Source organism: Petaurus breviceps, unplaced genomic scaffold (genome assembly GCF_028583685.1).
Source record: "Petaurus breviceps papuanus isolate PSGF00001 unplaced genomic scaffold, PetGlider_PUasm1.0 90702, whole genome shotgun sequence".
In the NCBI taxonomy this organism is placed as follows: Eukaryota; Metazoa; Chordata; class Mammalia; order Diprotodontia; family Petauridae; genus Petaurus; species Petaurus breviceps.
Window position 1 is genome coordinate 7,226,609 of NW_027187317.1, and position 20,249 is coordinate 7,246,857.

The 20,249-nt window shown below is 35.2% G+C and overlaps 1 protein-coding gene across 1 annotated transcript in view; it reads left to right on the forward strand.

The window, feature by feature from the left end:
- Positions 1 to 20,249, forward strand: part of USH2A (usherin) — a 1,033,591-nt gene that overhangs the window by 361,647 nt on the left and 651,695 nt on the right. The window contains exons 22-26 of the mRNA XM_069066041.1: positions 2,720 to 2,850; positions 15,552 to 15,678; positions 16,184 to 16,285; positions 17,684 to 17,863; positions 19,107 to 19,237. Of these exons, the coding sequence (XP_068922142.1) occupies positions 2,720 to 2,850; positions 15,552 to 15,678; positions 16,184 to 16,285; positions 17,684 to 17,863; positions 19,107 to 19,237 (671 nt within the window). The remainder of the gene's footprint in view (positions 1 to 2,719; positions 2,851 to 15,551; positions 15,679 to 16,183; positions 16,286 to 17,683; positions 17,864 to 19,106; positions 19,238 to 20,249) is intronic.

Below are 20,249 nucleotides of genomic sequence, written 5' to 3' on the forward strand. Positions count from 1 at the left end.
TAATTAGGCAATTGCATAATTTTAGAAAGTAAACTGGGGAAGTAAAAGTTGAAATGTCTTTACCAAGGTCACATAGTTATATATGACCTTTAGTAAGGTCATCTGTCAGAGATGGCACCTGACCTTAGGACTTCTAGACTCTAAGGCTTCTAATGCTTCTCACCTTGTACTTTGTAGGCACACAATAAATATCTGAATCAAATTGATAATAACTTGATTAGTGAGATTGAAATAAAGGTTTTTTTTTAGAATTGGATGTGCTTGGACATTTTTGTGGGGGTATGGGATGGAGCCAATGAGCCAATGGAGAGAAAGATAATTTAAGATTCTTGAGAAAGGGAATAATTGATGGATGAAAGTTCTGGAGTTAGGGAATCATATTAAGAATATGTGAAGAGAGAGATTAGCCTTAAAAAAACTATTTGTTTTTAGTTTTCAACATTCACACCTATAAGATTTTGAGTTCTAAATTTTCTCTCCCTCCTTCCTTTCTCTCCTCCCCAAGATGGCAGGCCATATGATATAGGCTATACATGTACAAGTATATTAAACATATTCCCATATTAATCATGTCATAAAGAAGTAGAATCGATGGGAAAAACCAGGAGAAAGAAAAAAACACCAGGAGAGAAAATAGTATGCTTTGATCTGCATTCAGACTCCATAGCTCTTTCTCTGGATGTGGATAGCATTTTCCATCATTAGTCTTTTGAATTTGTGAGAAGAGTTAAATCTATCAAAGTTGGTCATAGCACAATGTTACTGTAACTGTGTAAAATGTTCTTCTGGTTCTGCTCACTTCACTCAGCATCAGTTCATGTAAGTCTTTCCAGATTTTTCTGAAGTCCACCTGCTCAAGATTTCTTATGGAACAATAGTATTCTATTACATTCATATATCACAACTTGTTCAGCCATTACCCAGTTGATGGTCAGATGCCTTGACAAGAAATGAAGACCACTTCTTCCTTTGGCATAGAAGAGAAAGGAAGAAAAAATGAATAGAGATTGAAAAATTTTGAAATGTGGAGAGTTGAAGCATTTCACAATGATTTCAGTCTTCAGTGAAGTGAGAGCCTGGGTTATTTGCTCTAAGTGTGGGTTAGTAAGAAGTCAGTTGAGAACTCAAGGAGAAAGACAACTTGAAATAATGATGAAAAATAGTTGAACTAGGGAAGCAATGAGATCAGATAACATACCTCAGGCCAGAAGGGGCCTTATTCTCCCCCCTCCCCCGAATTTGTTACACACTTACCTTTTTTTTGTCTCATCCATTTGTCAATTAAAGAATCACAAAATTTCAGAGTTGAAAAAGACCTAAAGAACCACCTAGATCATCCAACTTCTATATGAAGAAGCACACTCTTTTTATGCACAGTTACTTCTGAAAAACGACTCTCCAGTCCCAGCTGGGAGACCTCCAGAGAGGAGAAATACAGCACTTTCCAAGACAATGCTTTCCACATACATACATGCATGTATACAACACACATATATACATGTGAATGTGTATATATGTAGCAGTGTATATATGTATATGTGTGCATTCATATACACATACATACATATGTAATATAATTGTTGGGTTTATATAAACTTCTTTGTCTCTGAAATTTCTACCCTTTGCTCTAGGGCTTTTCCTTAAGAACACATCCTTCTTCTCCCCCTAAGTATGATATTTTGCACATTATACCCCCTTAGTTTATTCTGCTGAATATTAATTAACTGGAGATGCTCATCTTTTTCACACTGTTCTGGAAACTCTTTAGCTCCTCAAAGCCCTTCCTAAAACTGGTACCCCAAACTGAACACTTGTTTATATTTAGATGGGGTCAATCTGGGGAATAGTACAGGTAAGCCATATACTTCTCTAATCTTGGGTACTGTAAATCTCCTCATACTGCCAAAGATTACCTTAGCTTTCTTGCTTGCCATATCACCTTGTTGTTGAAAAATGTAAAGTTTAACAGCAATTGTGTGCTTGGGCAGTGCATGGGAGAGATTAGGAAATGGTTATGATGGGTTGGCATTCCAGAAAGTTTTACTTGATGTATCTCTTTAGTACGTGTGTCAAGTGTTGTCAATTCTTGCTGTTGAATGGAAAGAATGGAAAAAAGATGTAATAAACACTTATGATGTGTCAAGCACAATGTTAAGGGCTTGGGATACCAATATAAAAGCAAAGATAGCCCCTGTCCTCAAGGAGCTGACAGTCTAATGAGGGAGAAAACACATGTAGGGGAGTGGTGGCCAGGGAGGGGCACTTGGACCCATCATGAATCATGTTTTCATTGTAAAAAGAGTTCTTTGTCTTTATGCTTTAAACAAACATTAATTTATTCATTTAATTTTTATGACATGATAATAAGTTTTTCATATTGACATTTTGATTCTACTTGGGTATTGACATCATGTTTTTTTCATTCTCATGTGTCTCCCCTGGTTTGTAAATTTGAAGAGTAGGCACTGTGTGTCATTATGTATTGATTGATGAGCAGTCTGGCAAAAAAAAAGGCTTGAGTTTCAAGAGTGGGTTCTAATTCATAGTGAGTATGTGTTCAAAGCCAAATGGTAAAGAGTGTTATTCCAGTAGACTGCTGAATGTGATTCCTTATTGGTACTCAATGCATCATAAATAATAATGGAAGTAAATGCACCTTTCGTTGAAAGAGTCAGCAGCAAAGAGAGGACTGATTTTCTAATTGCATTTTTCTCACCAGGTATCAAGGTCAACTTTCGAACAAGGGAACCTGATGGTTTGATTGTATTAGCAATATCACCTGGTAATCAAGAGGAATACTTTGCACTTCAGCTGAAGAGAGGACGTCTTTACTTTCTTTATGATCCACAGGCAAGTGAATAGGAAAGCTTAAGAAAAATAATTTAAACAGTTTTCTTTATAAGTTCCCTGAAGGCAAGGCCTGGGTCTTCATCCCTTCAACACCCTAGTTCCTAATCAGTGAATATTTACAGTGATTATCCAATGAAGGTTGATTGAGATTCCTGAGGTCAGTTAGCTCTGTTGTTGAGTCCAATACTTGTGAGATCACAGTTGTGGTTTGCTTTGATCTATGACCACACATTGTACTTCTATTCCCATTGAACTATTAAGTAAATATGTGCTATGGACTATAAGGGGAAGAAAGCAAGAGAATATAGATGAATAAATGTAAATCTATTAATAACATGATATTGTTGAGAAAGAAAAACTCCAAAACACATGCCCTTTTGATGATTAGTTAGTTCCATCATCCTTGAATATAAAGATTCCAGTAATGTAAGATCTCATCAATTTAAATATTTACTCAAATGATGCTGATTGCTCTCCAAAATGGATATATATCAGTTCATAGTTCCACCAACAGTAAATTAGTGTCCCAATTTTTCCATATCCCTTTCTATCATTTTAGCCAATCTGATAGGTATAAGATAATAACTCAGAGTTGGTTTAATTTGCATTTCTCTACTCATTAGTGATTTAGAGCATTTTCCCATATGACTATATATTGTTTTGATTTCATCAATAATGCCTATTTTGGGGGCAGTTAGGTGGCACAGTGAATAGAGCAACAGCCCTGGAGTCAGGAGGACCTGAGTTCAAATCTGACCTCAGACACAACACACACACACACAAAACCAAAACTAGCCATGTGACCTTGGGCAAGTCACTTAACTCCAATTGCCCTCCCCAAAAAAAGCAAAAAAAAAAGCATATTCTTTCAATTGCTTAAGTTATTTTATTATTTTTTTTTTAAGCAATTGGGATTAAATAATTTGCTCAAGGTTACATGGCCAGTTATTTCTGGGTGTGGTGCTGAGTGTCTGAGCCTGGGATTCGATCTCCAGGTCGTCCCGACACTGGAGCTGGTGCTCTTACTCTCTGTGCTACCTGGCCACCCCAAGTTCTTTTATTTTTTTAAGAACCACTTCATAATTGTATCTTATAAATTGGTGTCTTGTGTGATCCTGACTGTGACTCTTAAGTACTTGAATTGTTACTATTCCTAGAAGTTTTCTGTTCTCACTTTGCCCTCTTGTTCTGATATGTCTAGGCAGTTTTCTTTCATGATTTCTTTAAATATGATATACAGGCTCTTTTTTTTATGGGAGGGGGGAGTTATAGCTTTTAGGTAGTCCAATGATTCTTAAATTCTTTCTCTTTGATTTGTTTTCCAGGTCAGTTGTTCTTGGTATAAGATACATAACATTTTCTTCTATTTTCAAAATTTAATGATTTTTAAGCATTTCTTGTTGTCTCATGTAGTCATAGCTTACCCAAATGGAAAGTGAACATAATGATACCACCTGTCTCTGAGGGTTGTTGTGAGGATCAAATGAGATAATATTTTTAAAGCATTTAGCATTTTGTCTGCTGTAGTAGGCATTTAATATATATGTGTTTCCTTCCTCTTTCCCTCCCTCCTAGAGGCCAGTAAACTTGTCTTTAATTGCTGGGAAATGTTTAAAATGGATCACTATAAGGGAAGAAGTGATTACAAAGAGTCATTATGACTTTATCAAGAATAGGTTATTCTAGAGTACTTTCATTTCCTTTTCTCAAAAGTATAGTAACACTTTAGTTTAGTGAAACAAATAGTTTGAGGAAGTGCTTTATATGTATAGTTTCCAAGAATTTTGTGAAGAATTTTATGAATTATCTCATGATGGGATAAGGAGATAAGATGAGATAAGGACTCCATTTTCCCCACAAGAGCATCATGAGATAGATGAAAATAGATAGATGATAATAATAAATATAGATGATAATAAATAGAATGTTTTTTTAAAAAATTTAAATAGAATGTTAACAAGCATTTATTAAGCACTTAGTATATTACAGGGACTGTGCTAAGTTCTGGAGCTACAAAGAAAGGCAGAAATAGTCCTGTCTTTGAGGAGCTTATTAGACTATAATCTTATTAGACAATAAGGGACATCATGCAAATGACTAAATGTATATAAGATATATGAAGGGTAGGTGGAAGATAATTTCAGCAGGTTAGAAGGCATTTGTAGCTGGGGGAAGGAGAGGCTGAAAAAGATCTCTTACAGAAGTAAGATTTGATTCAACTGAATATTAAAGGATTCTGGGGATGCTAAGAGGAAGAAGTGGTGAGGGAAGCTCTAATTCCTGGCAAAGGGGCAGGGAGTGCGAAGGTATAGACATGAGAGATGGAATGTCATATTTGAGGAAAATAGGTAGGCCAGTGTTGTTGCATTGTAGACCCTGTGGAGGGGAGTAACTTGTAAGATGACTAGAATGGTAAGAAGGGGCAAGATTGTAAAGATCTTTAAATGCCAGAGGACTTTATAATTGATCACATTATAGGGAGGGGGAACTAGATAGTGCAGTGCATAGAGTACAGGGTCTGGAATCAGGGATACTCATCTTAAGTTCAGATCTGGCCTCAGACATTTAATAGCTGTGGCAAGTCACTTAACCCTGTTTGCCTCAGTTCCCTCAGCTGTAAAATGAGCTGAAGAAGGAAATGGCAAACTACTCCAGTATCTTTGCAAAGAAAACTGCAAATGGGGTTATGAGGAGTCAGATATGCCTTAAAAACTGCTGAATAACAACAATAACAACAATAAATAATAGGGAGCAATGGGATTTTAATGAGTACATTTTCAATAAAGGTATGATATGTTCAGACTTGTTTTTTTAGAAAAATCACTTTAAATAGCTGAATGGAAGATGAATAGTAATGGGGAGAGACTTGAAACCAGGAGGTAAATGAGATATCTATTACAACAGTCCAGGTGAAAGGTGAGTAGGACCTAAACTAAGGCAGTAGCTGTAGGAGTGGAGACAAGAGAATGTAAACAGGAGATATTTAAATATTTTTCCAGAATTTATTTATTTCAGCATTCATTTCCTCAATATTTTGAGTTACAAATTTCTCCCCATCTCTCCCCTACCCCCTACTCTAAGATGGCAAGCATAGTGACTATCCATTCCCTGCCCTCTGTTGTATCACCCCTATCTCTCTTTTTACCCCCTTCCCCCTTATTTTCTTGTAGGACAAGATGGATTTCTATACCCCATTGCCAAACAGGAGATATTTTGAAGGTAGAAATGATAGGGTCTAGTAGTAAATTGGATGTATGGGATGAACAAAAGTGAAGGTTTGCCTATGGCACCAAGATTTCCATCCTGGATAAGGGGAAGAATGGTATTTCCCTTGAAAGTATTAAGGAAATATGAGAAAGGAAAGGGTTTTGCAGAAAATATAATTAGTTCTTTAGTGGACATGTTCTATTTGAGATGATAGACAAACCTGCAGTATCAGATGGGATTACTAAGAGAGACGATAAGTGTAGAGAGGAAAGAGAAGATGGTCCAGACCAGAACCTTAGGCGACACACTCTGTTAGTGGACATGACTTGGATAAAGTCCAGCAAAGGAGAATGAGGAGTGACTAGACAGGTAAGAGGAGAAAAATATGAAAACCTAGAGAAAAGTTAACACCCAAGAGAGGGTGATTAATGGTGTCAAAGGCTGCAGATAGTTTAAAAAAATGAAGACTGAGAAAAGACTTTGACGTCTGGTAATTAATAGAAGATTGGTAACATTTTTGTTGAATGATGAGATCAGTAGACAGATTGGGGAAGGTTTAGAAGAAAGTTAGAGGAAAGGAAATGAAGGCACCTAATACAAACAGCTTTCTTAAGAGTTTATCCAGAAAGAGGAGAGATACAGGGTAACAGCTAGTCAGAATTATTGAAAAAATGAGAATTTTTTTTAGGGATAGGATAGACATTAGAGATATTAGTGTATAGTTTTCTTTCTTTGTTTTATCTTTCCCTGGTTCAGGTATCAACAAATGTATCATAAATGAATTGTTTCATAAAATGAATCTAGTAGGATCCCTTTTCCTGTATTTACAGACAGTTTACAAATTATTGGAGTTAATTTTTTTAATGTTTGATAGAATGTCCTTGTAAATCTATCTATTCCTCTTTTTGGAGGGATGGTGGTGGAAAATGAGTTATTATATAGATATTCTCATGTCATAGTTAAAAGAATTAAATTTAGTATAAAGTATAATGTGCTTTGCCTATGAAATTCACAGTTTATAATCAAAACATTTTTTTCATATAATAAATGATGCCTATAACATAAATAGAGTTACATGCAGTAGCTAAATGAATAGGCATGCTAATGGATTATTGATGGAGCTGTGAATTGATCCAGTCAATTTGGAAGCTAGTTTAGAGTTATGCTAAAAAAAAATTGAATACCTTTAAGCTAAGAAAGGTCCCATATGTACCAACATATTATTAAAAGTAGTCTTGTGGTAGAAAAGAACTAGAAACAAAGTATGCACTTATTAGTGCTGTAATAGCTAAATAAGTTTTGGTACATGATTGCAATAAAATGCTTTTACAGTATAAGAAATAATGACTGAAGAATTGGAGAAATGGGAAGACATATAAACTGGTGTGTAATGAAGTAAATAAAAGCAGTAAAACAAATATATACAGTTTTCAAAGTGTTGAAGGGGAAATACTGTAACATAAAATGTAATTTTGTGTAATTAGAATGACCAATCTAGGTGGGGAGAAGAGATGAGAAAATAAACTTAATTTCTTTTGTTATATAGAGGTGGGTGGTTATGGGTGTGCAATGTGGCATATGCTCTCAGAATTGGTTGATGTTTTGGTTTTCATTAATAAAAAACAACTTTGTTATAAAGAAAGGCTGGCTGGATAGGTGAGGGGTTAGACATATATTTCTAAATGAATGTAATTTAAAGACAAGAATTATTAACAATAAAAAAGAAGAGATATCGTTTTTATGTTACAGATATCTATCATAAGGATTTTATGTTAAGGTTTACATCATGGGATGATTGTCTTCTTCTTTAGAACTACCAGACCTTCATATAATCCTGGTACTTAATGTTTTCCTCAATTTGACACAGCTCATATTTTTATTTCTTTTCTTGGCTCTTCTTTCATCTCTAATGTTCTCAAACTTATCCCCTTTCCCATGTTCCTTTCTCCTCTTCCTATGATCAAGCGCCAGAAATAGAAATTATTCCATGGACTTCTCTGGTATGAAATCACTGACCTGTGCACTTAGATCCTAATGCATGAGTCCTGTGTATAGATATCATTCAGGTAGCAATAAATACTTTTTGTAGCAGAAATCTGTAAAGAGAAAACTGATGTCTTGGAAGTCAATTTTGATTTTCAAAAATATTTTTTTCCTTAATGTAGATGTGACTTTTTTTTCCTTTTTCTTTTTTTCCCCCAAAATAAAGAATTTGTTTATTTGAAAGAAAGGGAATAAGAGAAAGGAATGAGCATTATCTGCCTACTTCATGCCAAGTACTTTGATAGGTGCTTTACACGTATTATCTCATTTGATCCTTATAACAACACAGTGAAGTAAGTGGTATCACCATTCTACAGTTGAATAAACTGAGGCAGTGAGGTTAAATGATGTACCCTGGATCACACATCTATTAAGTGCTGAAGCTGGTTTTGGCCTTAAATCTTCCTGATTCCAGACCCAGCCCTCTATTATCAATTCTATCAAGGAGGATCCCAATTGCCAAATAGTGATTTGTTCAAAATCAAGAAGCTTGAAGAATCAGTTTGATAAATAAACTGAAGTAAATGTACGCCAGCACTTTGTGAGGCATTGTTTAAAAGTTCAAACAGGAGATACAGTCTTTGCCTACTAGGAGTTTACAATCTATAGTCAATAACAATATGTATTTAACTATTAACACTTACAGGTTCCCCCTTCCCTCCCACCTGAAATAAATACAGGGGTGGGGAACCTGTGGCCTTGAGGGCACATGTGGCCTCTAGACCCTCAAGTGAGGTCCTTTGACTGAAACCAAAATTCACAGAACAAATTCTTTGGGTCCAGTCAAAGTGAAGAGGTTACCCATAAAGGGGGTTGGGGTTGCTCTGGAGACCCCAAAATACCAATACACTGGGTCCTGCTGAATGAATTTGACTTAAGTCTTCTCTCAGACAAAGAAAAGTAAAGTTTATTAAAAGTTAGCTTGTATTAGACACAGTAAATCTGTGCTAGGTCATTCTATGGTGCTGTCACCATTCTATGGTGCTCTCCCTATTCCATGGTGCTCTCCCTATTCTATTGCTCTCACAAACATGAAGACAAGATGAGGTCTTAAATACAGAAGGTTGTAGGAGGAATCTAGGGATGGTCTAGGGGAGGAGTTTGGGGAGGGTCTTCAGGAGGAGTTAATGAGGTCAATGAATGTTTAAGGGTGTGAAGTCACTGGAGGCTACCTGGAGACCACAAACAATGGTGGGCTAGGCCAGTTCAAGGGTGGATAGACACTTTGATAGGCTCAAGAGTGGGAAGTCTAGTAAGAGAGGGTGGGAAGTCTAGGAACAGACTTGCCTCATGCAAATGCCTCATCAAATGAGATGATTTAATCAAAGTTCAAGGGGGGGGGGCCTTCCCAGAGCCTGTACCTCAAGGATTCAAGGAGAGGTTAAGGGGGCTCCCAGAGCCCATACCTGATCAAAAGGGCTACCTTTGAGGACCTAGAGATCCACATGTGTCCTTGAGGCTGCAGGTTCCCTACACCTGAAATAATAGAATCAGGAAGAACGTTAAATATTCTTGTATTTCATAGTTTAATTTCCAGGTCAAAAAACACATGTACCTTCAAGTAAAAATATATTACTTTTTCTACTTGTAAAGCACTATTGAGGAATATCTATAACTTCCTCCAATGAACTGCTTTAAAATTTAATAACTTCCAAGTAAGTTCTTTTTTTTATCATCTAACTACCCCATGGTACAGTTAAAATTAATTTCTTTTGCTATCTTGTTTATAGGAAATAGCATTTAGTCAAAATCTGAGGTGTGCTAAACCAACTCTGATCTAGAACTGATTGGTAAATTTTCATTGTGAGCTTTTAAACCTTGGATATCAACAAATGCTACAAACCAGGTCTTGACTTACTGTTTTGCTGATTGTTTAGATTTAAGAAAGTGATGGCAAAAATATTAATAGTGCAACTTTATCTTAAAAGTCTGCCATATGTGGTATTTTTGGAATCCTCCCCACCCCTGGAACCTAGTCATTAAACATTTACCAGCATATCTTTGGTGTCCATTCAATAAAACTACAACAACAAAAAAAAAATAGTGAGTGTTTACTGAGTGCCTTGAGTACTGTACTAAAGATTCATAGTAGAACCTAGACAACAATTCTTGCCTTTAAGGAGCTAACACTCTCAGTGGATAATCTTCTTGGGAGAGGGGCAGATAAGAGAGGCAAAGTACACTATCATGTTGAAAAGGAGTATAGGGAGTAGATCTCAGTTTGGAAAATTTAGGTTCAAGTCCACCTCTAAATACACTGGCTATTTGACCTTAGGCAAGTCACTTAACCTCTGGGTGCCTCTAAGCAACTTTCTGATACCATAAGCCTTATAAGTGTCACAGAAAGTGCTGATTTGCAATTAAAGAGGGAGTTTCTCTTTTAAAGGTTCTCAAAACAAATTATATTATGTATATGTACGAGGGTAAAAAAATGGTGGAAGTGGTGGAGAGTACATTAGCATCTGGGGGGTTAAGATAAGGCTCCCTTATAGGGCATGTCATTTCAGCTTTCAACAGGTAGAACTAATGAAGTGAACTTGGAATTCTGGGTGTAATTCTTTCCCATGCAGAGGTACTGGTTGTTGTGGGAATGCTGGAAGCCTTGGAGGGAAGTGATTAGTCTATCTTAGGATTTGTATGGAAGAGAAGAATGCTCAACAGTCTCACAAGCATCCTGGATTTGGATGGGTTGAGATTTAAAAGCATTCAGAGAAAGGATAGATGAGGTAACATGGAGGAAAGTCAGGTGGAAGCAACAAAGGTTAGGCGTGAGAAACTCTGAGAAAGGAAATTCTGGGGGCACAAAGGGGAACAATTCTGATTTTGAGGAAAAGGGAAGTTGTTTGAAGAGCAAATGAGGGTACACAGGAAAGTCAGTGACCAACTTAAACTTTCAAATGACTTGTTCAGGAAATGGAAATAAAAGTAAGTCGGGTTAAGATTGAAATAAAAGTTCATCATGGTACTTAAGGAGTCTGAGGGAAACTAAGGCCATTTTTAAAAAATGTGTTGTTTTTTTTTTATTTGGAAAAGTTATATTAAGGGTGCAATATCTCAGGAGCTATCAGATTTTCTCTTACTAGAGGTCTTCAAATAGACAACCACTTTACTAGTATTTGGTTGTTGTTCAGTCATTTCTGACTCTTCATGATCATATTTCTTGTCAAAGATACTGGACTGGTTTATCATTTCCTTCTCCTGCTCATTTTACGGATGAGGAAACTGAAACAAACAAAGTTAAGTGACTTGCCCAGGGTCACATAGCTGGTAGGCAGCTGAGGCCATATTTGAATTCATTAGGATGAGTTTTCTTGACCATTCTGTCCATTGTACCACCTAAGCTGGTATATGGTAGAGGGGGTTATTCAGTTACCCATTTGATCATGATTTGTCTCTCTCTTGGGTCACTGCTAGTGCAGTGACTCTATGACTCTAACTTCTGTTGTTCTGAATTTCTAATTTGTAAAATTTTCTAGTATGATGCAACTGATTTTGATCTCTTAATATTTCTCAAATGGCTTATAACGGTATTAACACAATATATGTTTATGTTTATAGGGGAGGAAATGCTTTTAGTTAAATGTGAGACAATGATAAATCACTGAACAAAAATTGAAATTTACCTGACTGAATCCTGGGGAACTTAAACTTGAAACCAGTGCTAAAAAGAAACAAGGAGGAAATCTTCATTCCATCCTTTTGCTATTCTGATCTTTAATTTTGCAACCATAATAATCAGTTATAATTTCATTTGTTTTCTTTTATTACATTGTGGTAACTTCCATTCTTGACACACTTTATTCAGTGATATTCTATTGATCAGGTAATGGCCCATGGTTACCATTTGAAAGCTTTCAGTATAGTGACTTTACCAAGAAAATCAAATCAGGTTTTGGTTTCACTTAGTAAGAGGCTATAAAAGTGAGAGCCTTCAAACACATCTAAATATAAACTGTATGAAAGGTTTAATGATTTTCTAAAGGAAGAACATGAACTATATAAAGAGGGACTAGAGTTTATCATGAAGCTATTCCCACAATCTCAATTAAAAAGAAAAGTTGGAAATCAGTACTAATAAGCAACATTCCAAATTTTCCCAAAAGAGAAGCCAACTTTGACAAGTAGACGTAGTGTGGCATGACAGGATTTCCACCCCCCTCCCCCATATAAATGTGGCTTCTGGTGTAGAGACCTATTAATGCTTCAGATTGTTGCCAAACATAATATGAAGAACCACTTACTCAGACACCTGATCTTTAGAATGCAGCATCGTTTGTAACAATTTTAACGCTAACTAAGTACACTTTGATGAGACAGCATTTAATAAAATGCTCATTAATTTCATCATTAGCAAGGGTATGCTAAGAAGTAAGCCAGTTTCTTATGTCACGCCCAATTAGCATCCCATGCTAGTAATCCCATTAGTATTGTTGAATTCACTAATGGAAAAACTAATGGGCATGCTACCAGGGCACATTAATTGGGCACGACACCAGTTCTGGTTTTAATTATTAAACTACGATAATGAAATGTGTGTTTGTAAAATATTAAAACATTGAAATAGGATTGAAGACAATAAAAGATCGTATGTGGGGGAAAAACGATATAAGAAAAGTCAACCTATAAGACACCCAAGGGACAGAGACTGGACTTCCTGATGGATTGTCTGTTCTCACCATCTTTAAAAGTTGGTATATAGTCAATGGTAGAAGCATCCTGCTTATGCTCATGGGAAATTAGAACCTTTTCTGTAATATTAAATATTGTATGTCATATATGTTCTCATGCATAATATGAGGACTGACAGGAGCCAATTAAAGAACATGTGGAAGGAGTGAATTTAGTCCTTTATGAATATAGCCTTTTGTGTGCTATCTAAAATCAATGAATGAATTTTTGAAGAAACAGGACCTCAATTCCTTTTGGGTAATGTAGCATTTAAATCTTTGACTTAATCAAAATTTCAACCATGCCACATTGAGATTTTTAATTTTTTTTCTTCCCCTCACCTAACATAACTATGGTATGAAGGTCACTTGAGTTTGTTAAAAATATCCTGGGTAGTTTTAAACAAATTGTACAGATACTTTTCTAATTCTCTACTGGACAGAGGTATATCATCTAACAGAAAAGCAGATTTATTAAGAGAAAACAATATATTTTTATGTTCTAATTATGTTAAACTCTGATTTCTGAATTTGTCATCTCTAAAAAGTGTAGTAAGCAGTAACTTTATGGTAGAAACAGCTTTAATTTAATTTTACTAGCTTTATCTTCTAAAGTGACTATAATACTTTCAAGTATGTCCCAATAAGTTGAACATTTTTATTCTAAAATTTCTCATTATCTTTTTTCCTTCTTTATTTTCTTCCCCCCTCCCCCATTTCCATTTCATTTCATTATCACTACCATTATGGAGACTTGCCTCTTCAGAAGATATATTCTTACTATGTTATCATGGTGTAATGATAGGGTACAACAAATTTTTAGAGCAACAAACACTCCTAAGTTTAAACCAGTTTTCCTATTCTTTCTCCTGATTAAGGATGTTAAGCAGGGAGTTTTCTTTATTTAATAGTAGAAAAATCAAGTTGAGGGGAAACGATCTAGTAGAAGTTTCTCCAATTCAAAACTGAAACAGAATTGCATTTTGGCAGAGAGATAGCTGAACAAGTTATGATATATGATCACGATGGAATACGACTGTGCTGTAAGAAATGATGAGCTTGGGGCAGGAAGATGGTACAGTGAATAGAGCACTGGCCCTGGAGTCAGGAGGACCTGAGTTCAAATCCAGTCTCAGACACTTGACACACTTATTAGTTGTGTGACCTTGGGCAAGACACTTAAGCTCAATTGCCTTGCCTTTCCCCCCTCAAAAAAAATTTTCTAAAGAAATTATGAACTTGATGATCTTAAAAAAACGTGAATAGACTTATGAAATAATAAAGAGAGAAATGAGGAGAATCAAAAGAATGTTGTATATAGTAACAGCAATAGTGTTTTGAGAACAAATTTGAGCAACTAAGTTATTTTGACTATTATAGATTTGGATAAGCAAATTTTTCACTTTGGCTGCCATAAGAAAACATAATTTAAAATTCTCATAAGAAAAATGATTTGCTTATTGTTTCTGACTGACATAAGTGTTCCCAATTGTTTCTGACTGGAATAATGCAGGTAATCTTGTGAGAAACCTAGCCTTGAAGGAAATTTCTTCCCATATTTGGAGACTTTTTTTTTTTAACTTCAGTAAAGCACATCATAAAGACTCTTGATTCGAAGTGGAAAATTGGGAAAGAATTTTTACAACCAATGTCTGTGATAAAGGCCTCATTTCTAAAATATACAGAGAATTGAGTCAAATATATAAGAATACAAGTCATTCCCCAATTGATAAATGGTGAAAGGATATGAACAGGCAGTTTTCAGAGGAAGAAATTAAAGATATCTGTAAGCATATAAAAAAATGCTCTAAATCACTATTGATTAGAGAAATGCAAATCAAAACAACTCTGAGGTACCACATGTCACCAGTCAGATTGGCTAAGATGACAAAACAGGAAAATAACAAACGCTGAAGAGGATATGGACAAATTGTTACACTAATACATTATTGGTGGAGTTGTGAACTGCTTCAACCATTCTGGAGAGCAATTTGGAACTTTGCTCAAAGGGCTATAAGTAATTTCATACCCTTTGACCCAGCAATACCACTTCTAGGGTTGTATCCCAAAGAGATCATAGAAGTGGGAGGAAGACACATATGCACAAAAATATTTATAACAGTTCTTCTTGTGGTGGCAAAGAATTGGAAATTGAGGGGATGCCCATCAATTAGGGAATGGCTAAACAAGTTGTGGTATATGAATGTAATGGAATACTATTGTGCTATAAGAAACGAGGAGCAGATGGACTTCATATTTACCTGGAGAGGCTTATACAAACTGACGCTGAGTGAGAAGAGCAGAACCAGGAGAAATTTGTACACAATTACAGACACAATGTATGTGTGATGACCAACTTTGATAGACTGGACTCTTCCCAGCAATGCAGGGTTATAAGACAACTCCAAAAGACTCTTGTTTGGTTTTGTTTCCTCTTTCCCATTTTTCATTCCATCCGATACAATCCTTCTTTATAACCTGACTAATGTCTAATGTGAAACTATTTGCAGATCCTATATTTGATTGTATGCCACCATGGGCGGGGGAGGTGGGTGGGGAATTTGAAACTCAAGGAATTGTGGAATTGAATTCTGTAAACTAAAAGTAAACAAACAAATTAATTAAGACGAAAATTTTTAAAAATAAAAAAAAGATTTGATTCCTGGTATTGTTTGGACTAAATCCACACTCTTATTCTAAGCTGTCTTTTAAGACCTGTACTTTGGCAGAATGATTATATTTCTGAGGTCCCTAGTCTAGAATTTAAAAAAAATTTCTTTTTAGGGATCTGCAGTTGTAGTTACTACAACCAATGATAATGGAAAACAATATAATGATGGAAGGTGGCATCAGGTGGTAGCTACTCGGCATCAGGCTTTGGGGCAGATCACTGTTGATGGGCAGTTCATAGGTGAGTACTTCACAAAATTTTTTTTATACTAGTGGCATTGATATGCTATTGATCCAGTTTATCTATCATTGCTGTTCTCCTTTTTTCTTACCTCTCATTTAGATTGTTTGTTCTTTCTATGTTCTTGTAATATGTTTGGAAACATGCACTTAGAGTCCATTATTCCATTTGCGCAAAACCCCAACAACATACTAAATATTTCAGGTGTTCTAAAACTATGTTTCAAATCCTGTAAAGCTAATATGGTGCCATGAACCCTACTCAGTAAACTTGTTTAGATAAAAATTGCTTCCTGTAACTTTGCATATATTTTGTAGTTCTCTATTTCTGTACATATTGAATCATGCAGTAAATTGTAAGCACCTGGAGGACAGGGATTATTTCACTTCTGCCTCAGTGCCTAGCACAATGTCCTTCCCGTATAGGCACTTAATAAATACATGATAGAGTTAAGGATTGGTAATTATTCTTTTGTGATAGAAACACTTGTTTCTTCTTATAAAAGGCTCTTCTTCTGCAACCAGTGGCAGTACTATTATTGGTGAAAACACAGGAGTCTTTGTGGGAGGACTGCCATGGAGTTATACTATCTTCAGAAAGGATCTTGGTGAGTAATAGAGATTTAGATTATTTGAGGCACAGAAAGTGAGAATAGAATTCATTTAAATTATTTCTGTTCTTAGAAGGCTAAATAAAAACATTACATAATTTTACTCTATATCTCTGCTCAACAATGTCAGGTCACTGACATTAATCATTTTAGGACCTATTTATTGAAAATATTATCTGAGAATTATTATTGAAAAAATAATAACGTAATGATTTTTTTTCACAGAATGTTATCTGGACCTTGGATTTAATCACTATGGTAAACTTTTGGGAAGAATACTCTCTCCACTAATACAGAATCATGCCTTCTTAACTTAGGTTGTTGTTCAGTTTGTTTCAGTCATTTCTGACTCTTTGTGATCCCCTTTGGTGCTTTCTTGGCAAAAATACTGGGGTAGTTTGCCATTTCCTTCTTCAGCTCATTTTACAGTTGAGGAAACTGAGACAAATAGGCAAATTACTTGCCCAGGTTCACACAGTGTCTGAGACCAGATTTGAACTAAGAAAGATGAGTCCTCGTGCCTTTAGACCTATCACTCTATCCACTGTACCACTTAGCTGTCCCTCTCTTAACTTTGCATCTTTTAAAAGGCACTCTGAGATGTTAAATAACTTACCCATGTCCATGCAGCTACAACATATTAAAAGTAGGCCTTGGACCTAGGTTTCCCTGACTCCAGTTGTCTGTTATAAATTTCAATTCTTTACAGACTAGAGAAATTAAAATGACCAGTTAAATGTTATACTCTCTGATAATTACTGAAAAAAAGAAAAGAAAAAAAAAAGGAAATAGAATCATATCATATTGATTGATTGGGTCATGATGATCAGTGAAGAGACCAAAAATTCTAGATTTGATCAAAAGAATTTATTTCAAATGCTTTAGTCTAGATGATTTAAATATGCTAAAAACCTTGTAGCTTCTCTGTATAGAGAATAGTGCTCTCGTCATTTAGTTTCAGAGGAATAGGGTTATAGAGACTTTTAGTCCAATTTCTTGTTTAGCCTACTGCTGATTTCACAGTCAACCACTATGTCCAAATCCATTGAAAAGAGGCTGTATCTTTAAGGGGCTGCTCGTAGGCCACAGCAGGACCATTCTATCACTTTAGCTGCTTTCAGTGTTGATGTATTTCACCATAGCTTATGGGAAGGCAATACACATTGCTATTTAAGATTTCTAAAATAAATTCATTGTTTATTATGTATGACATATTCATTTGATCTGTTTAGAGTTACACCAAAGTTAGGCAGTTATAAAAAAAATGAGTGTTGATATTTTAAAATAATTCATTACTTGGAAATTTCATTATTTTCGATTAGGTTTTTTTTAATGCTACTAGTAGTTTTTTTTAATGCTATTATAAAAATGCTATTTGTTTATCAACTCCTATAGAAATAATTCAGAAAGGTTTTGTGGGATGCCTCAGGGATGTGTTTTTTAAGAAGAGTCATGATCCTTTTGAAGTCTGGGAGCCTCTGCAATGGCAGAATGCTGAAGAACTGATGAATGTGTATAGCAGCTGGGAAGGTTGCCCCACTGTACTAACTGAAGGCATATACTTCCTTGGAACAGGTAATGTCCTAAAGGACATGGCTGTAAATGCCTTACAAATGTTCTCTTAAACCTACACCTCCAACTCCACCCTTCTCTAATGAGTTTCAGCCACATAGTAGTCTATATCAAGATGGATAATACTAAAACATGGTGCCAGAACCTGCCTTCCTGCTATAAAATATAAAACTTATAATTATACATTTGTGTTCAAAGAATCCCAATGAAGGCAAAAGACCTGGCAATTCCCACAATAGACAAGTTGTTTTCTTTTTCCTTTAGAAAATCAACTTGTAAATTGCATTTTCCTATAGAAACAATGCTTTAAATACTAATTAGGTTCCTAAGCTTGACCACAAAAGCTTATCTGGGTTACAGTATAGCTAAAATATGCAATTAACAGTATAATTTTAGGTACATTATGGATTACAGAGGTTTGTGTGGACTAGCCTGGGAACTTAACCCACACTTGGGTGAGAACAGTCAGAGATGGGTATTTTTTATGTATATGGCAAGAATATAATATAGTGGTGTGCTAAAACAACTCCACTTCCTTCCACATTCCACTGCCTTATTGACAGTCCTCACAAACAGTAGGGAAATTTCTGAAGGGATAGTGAAGTTTCAAGAAGGGAAAAAGGGAACCTGGTGAATGAAGCAACATTTCCCACTCTGTGGAGAATACACTCCTGCCCTTGGATTTTCACAAGTTGGCTTTCTTTATGTCAGAAATGTCCTAAGTTTATGCAAGTTTACAGCCTTCACAACTAACTTAACAACATGATGCATTAATTAGTCATTTATTCACTAACTAAAGCCACCCAGTTCCTTTCTAGCTATTAAAATGATTTATATTTTAAAAGTTAAATAGAAAATTAATGGATATGACCCTAGTCATGATTTAGGAGGAAACTTGAAAGGCAAATTCTTGAGAGGTATGTCTTATGTTCTTCCTGTTTTTCCTCTTCGATTCCAAAAGGTATTTCCATTAATTTGCATTTTTCAAAAGTGAGCTCTTTACTCACAATTATTAGCCCAAGTATCATGTGAGTAAATCAATAGTAAACAAGCATTTATTAAACACCTACCTGGTGCCAGGCACTATGCTAAGCTCTGGGGAATACCCCCCAAAAAGGCCAAAAGAAAAAGAAAGAAAAAATTTCACTCTCAAGGAGTTCGCAGTCTAATGGGGGAGACAAGGGCAAAAATGCTAGTTATATTATTTCACATTTTTCTAAAAATATCAATTTTCTTATTTTGAAAGGATTCCTGGAACTCTATCCATATGTATTTCCTGGAGGAATGGACTTTGAAATATCCTTTAAGTTTCGGACTGACCAAATGAATGGATTGCTTTTATTTGTGTATAATAAGGACGGACCAGATTTTCTTGCTGTATGTTAATCCTGAGAATATTTATTTTAAAATGCTTTTGCTATCATTAATAGCCTTGCACTGTTATTTAAGAGAGGAGTAACTTAGGAAAGTAACCTATAATATTGTAATCACCTTCTTCCAGAAAAATTGGAATTTCCTCAATTTCATATAACCAAAATAATAGTTTGTTTTAGTATTACCATTACTGCTATTATGCAAAAATTTGATAATGGATTTGTTTATATTTTAGATCCATGACAAATGTATTGAAGATGAATAAAAACAACAAAGCTTTGTTGAGAAGGAATTGAGGAAATTCCAATTTGTGGTTATAACAGAATCAGAAATTAAACATTTTCTTATTTCCCAATCCATGCTAAAGGTAGTTTTAATTGTCTTTGGATGTATGTTGAGATTTTATTCTTTAAAAATTATAACTAGGCCATAATGGGCCATGATAAGCTCTCAAGATGGGGGTAGAAAACCCCGAATGACACATATTTGTCATAGAGCCAAAGGAAACTTATTGAAAACCCTGACTCAGAAGCCTGGCATATATTGTTAATATATAATAAAATACATGCCTATGTAAATCAAGAATACAGTGCTTCTTTATAAATGATTTCCCACAAAATATATATTGGCAACCATCATCGTATATGGTATTATATAAGAAAACAAAGTTAATGCCAAATAGAGACGATTTTCCTTGCCCCCACATAGCTTTCTTCCATATACCTTCAATTATACCTTCACTATATTGTGCCAAGTTTTACAAAGAATGAAGAAAAGCTTTTCCCTTAGGCTAATCTAATATTTTTCATTTGAAACAATTCTTTCTTAAACTTAATCTCTAATTTGCCTGCTATCAAAATAAGAGAATGGTAAACTATACCATTATGACAGAATTGAGAGAAAAATATATGGAGACCTTTCTTTATCACAAAATTTAGGTAAAGTGAGTTCATATTAGAAAATGCTACACTAATTTAAAAATATACAAAGAAGCAATTATGTTAGTTATATATTT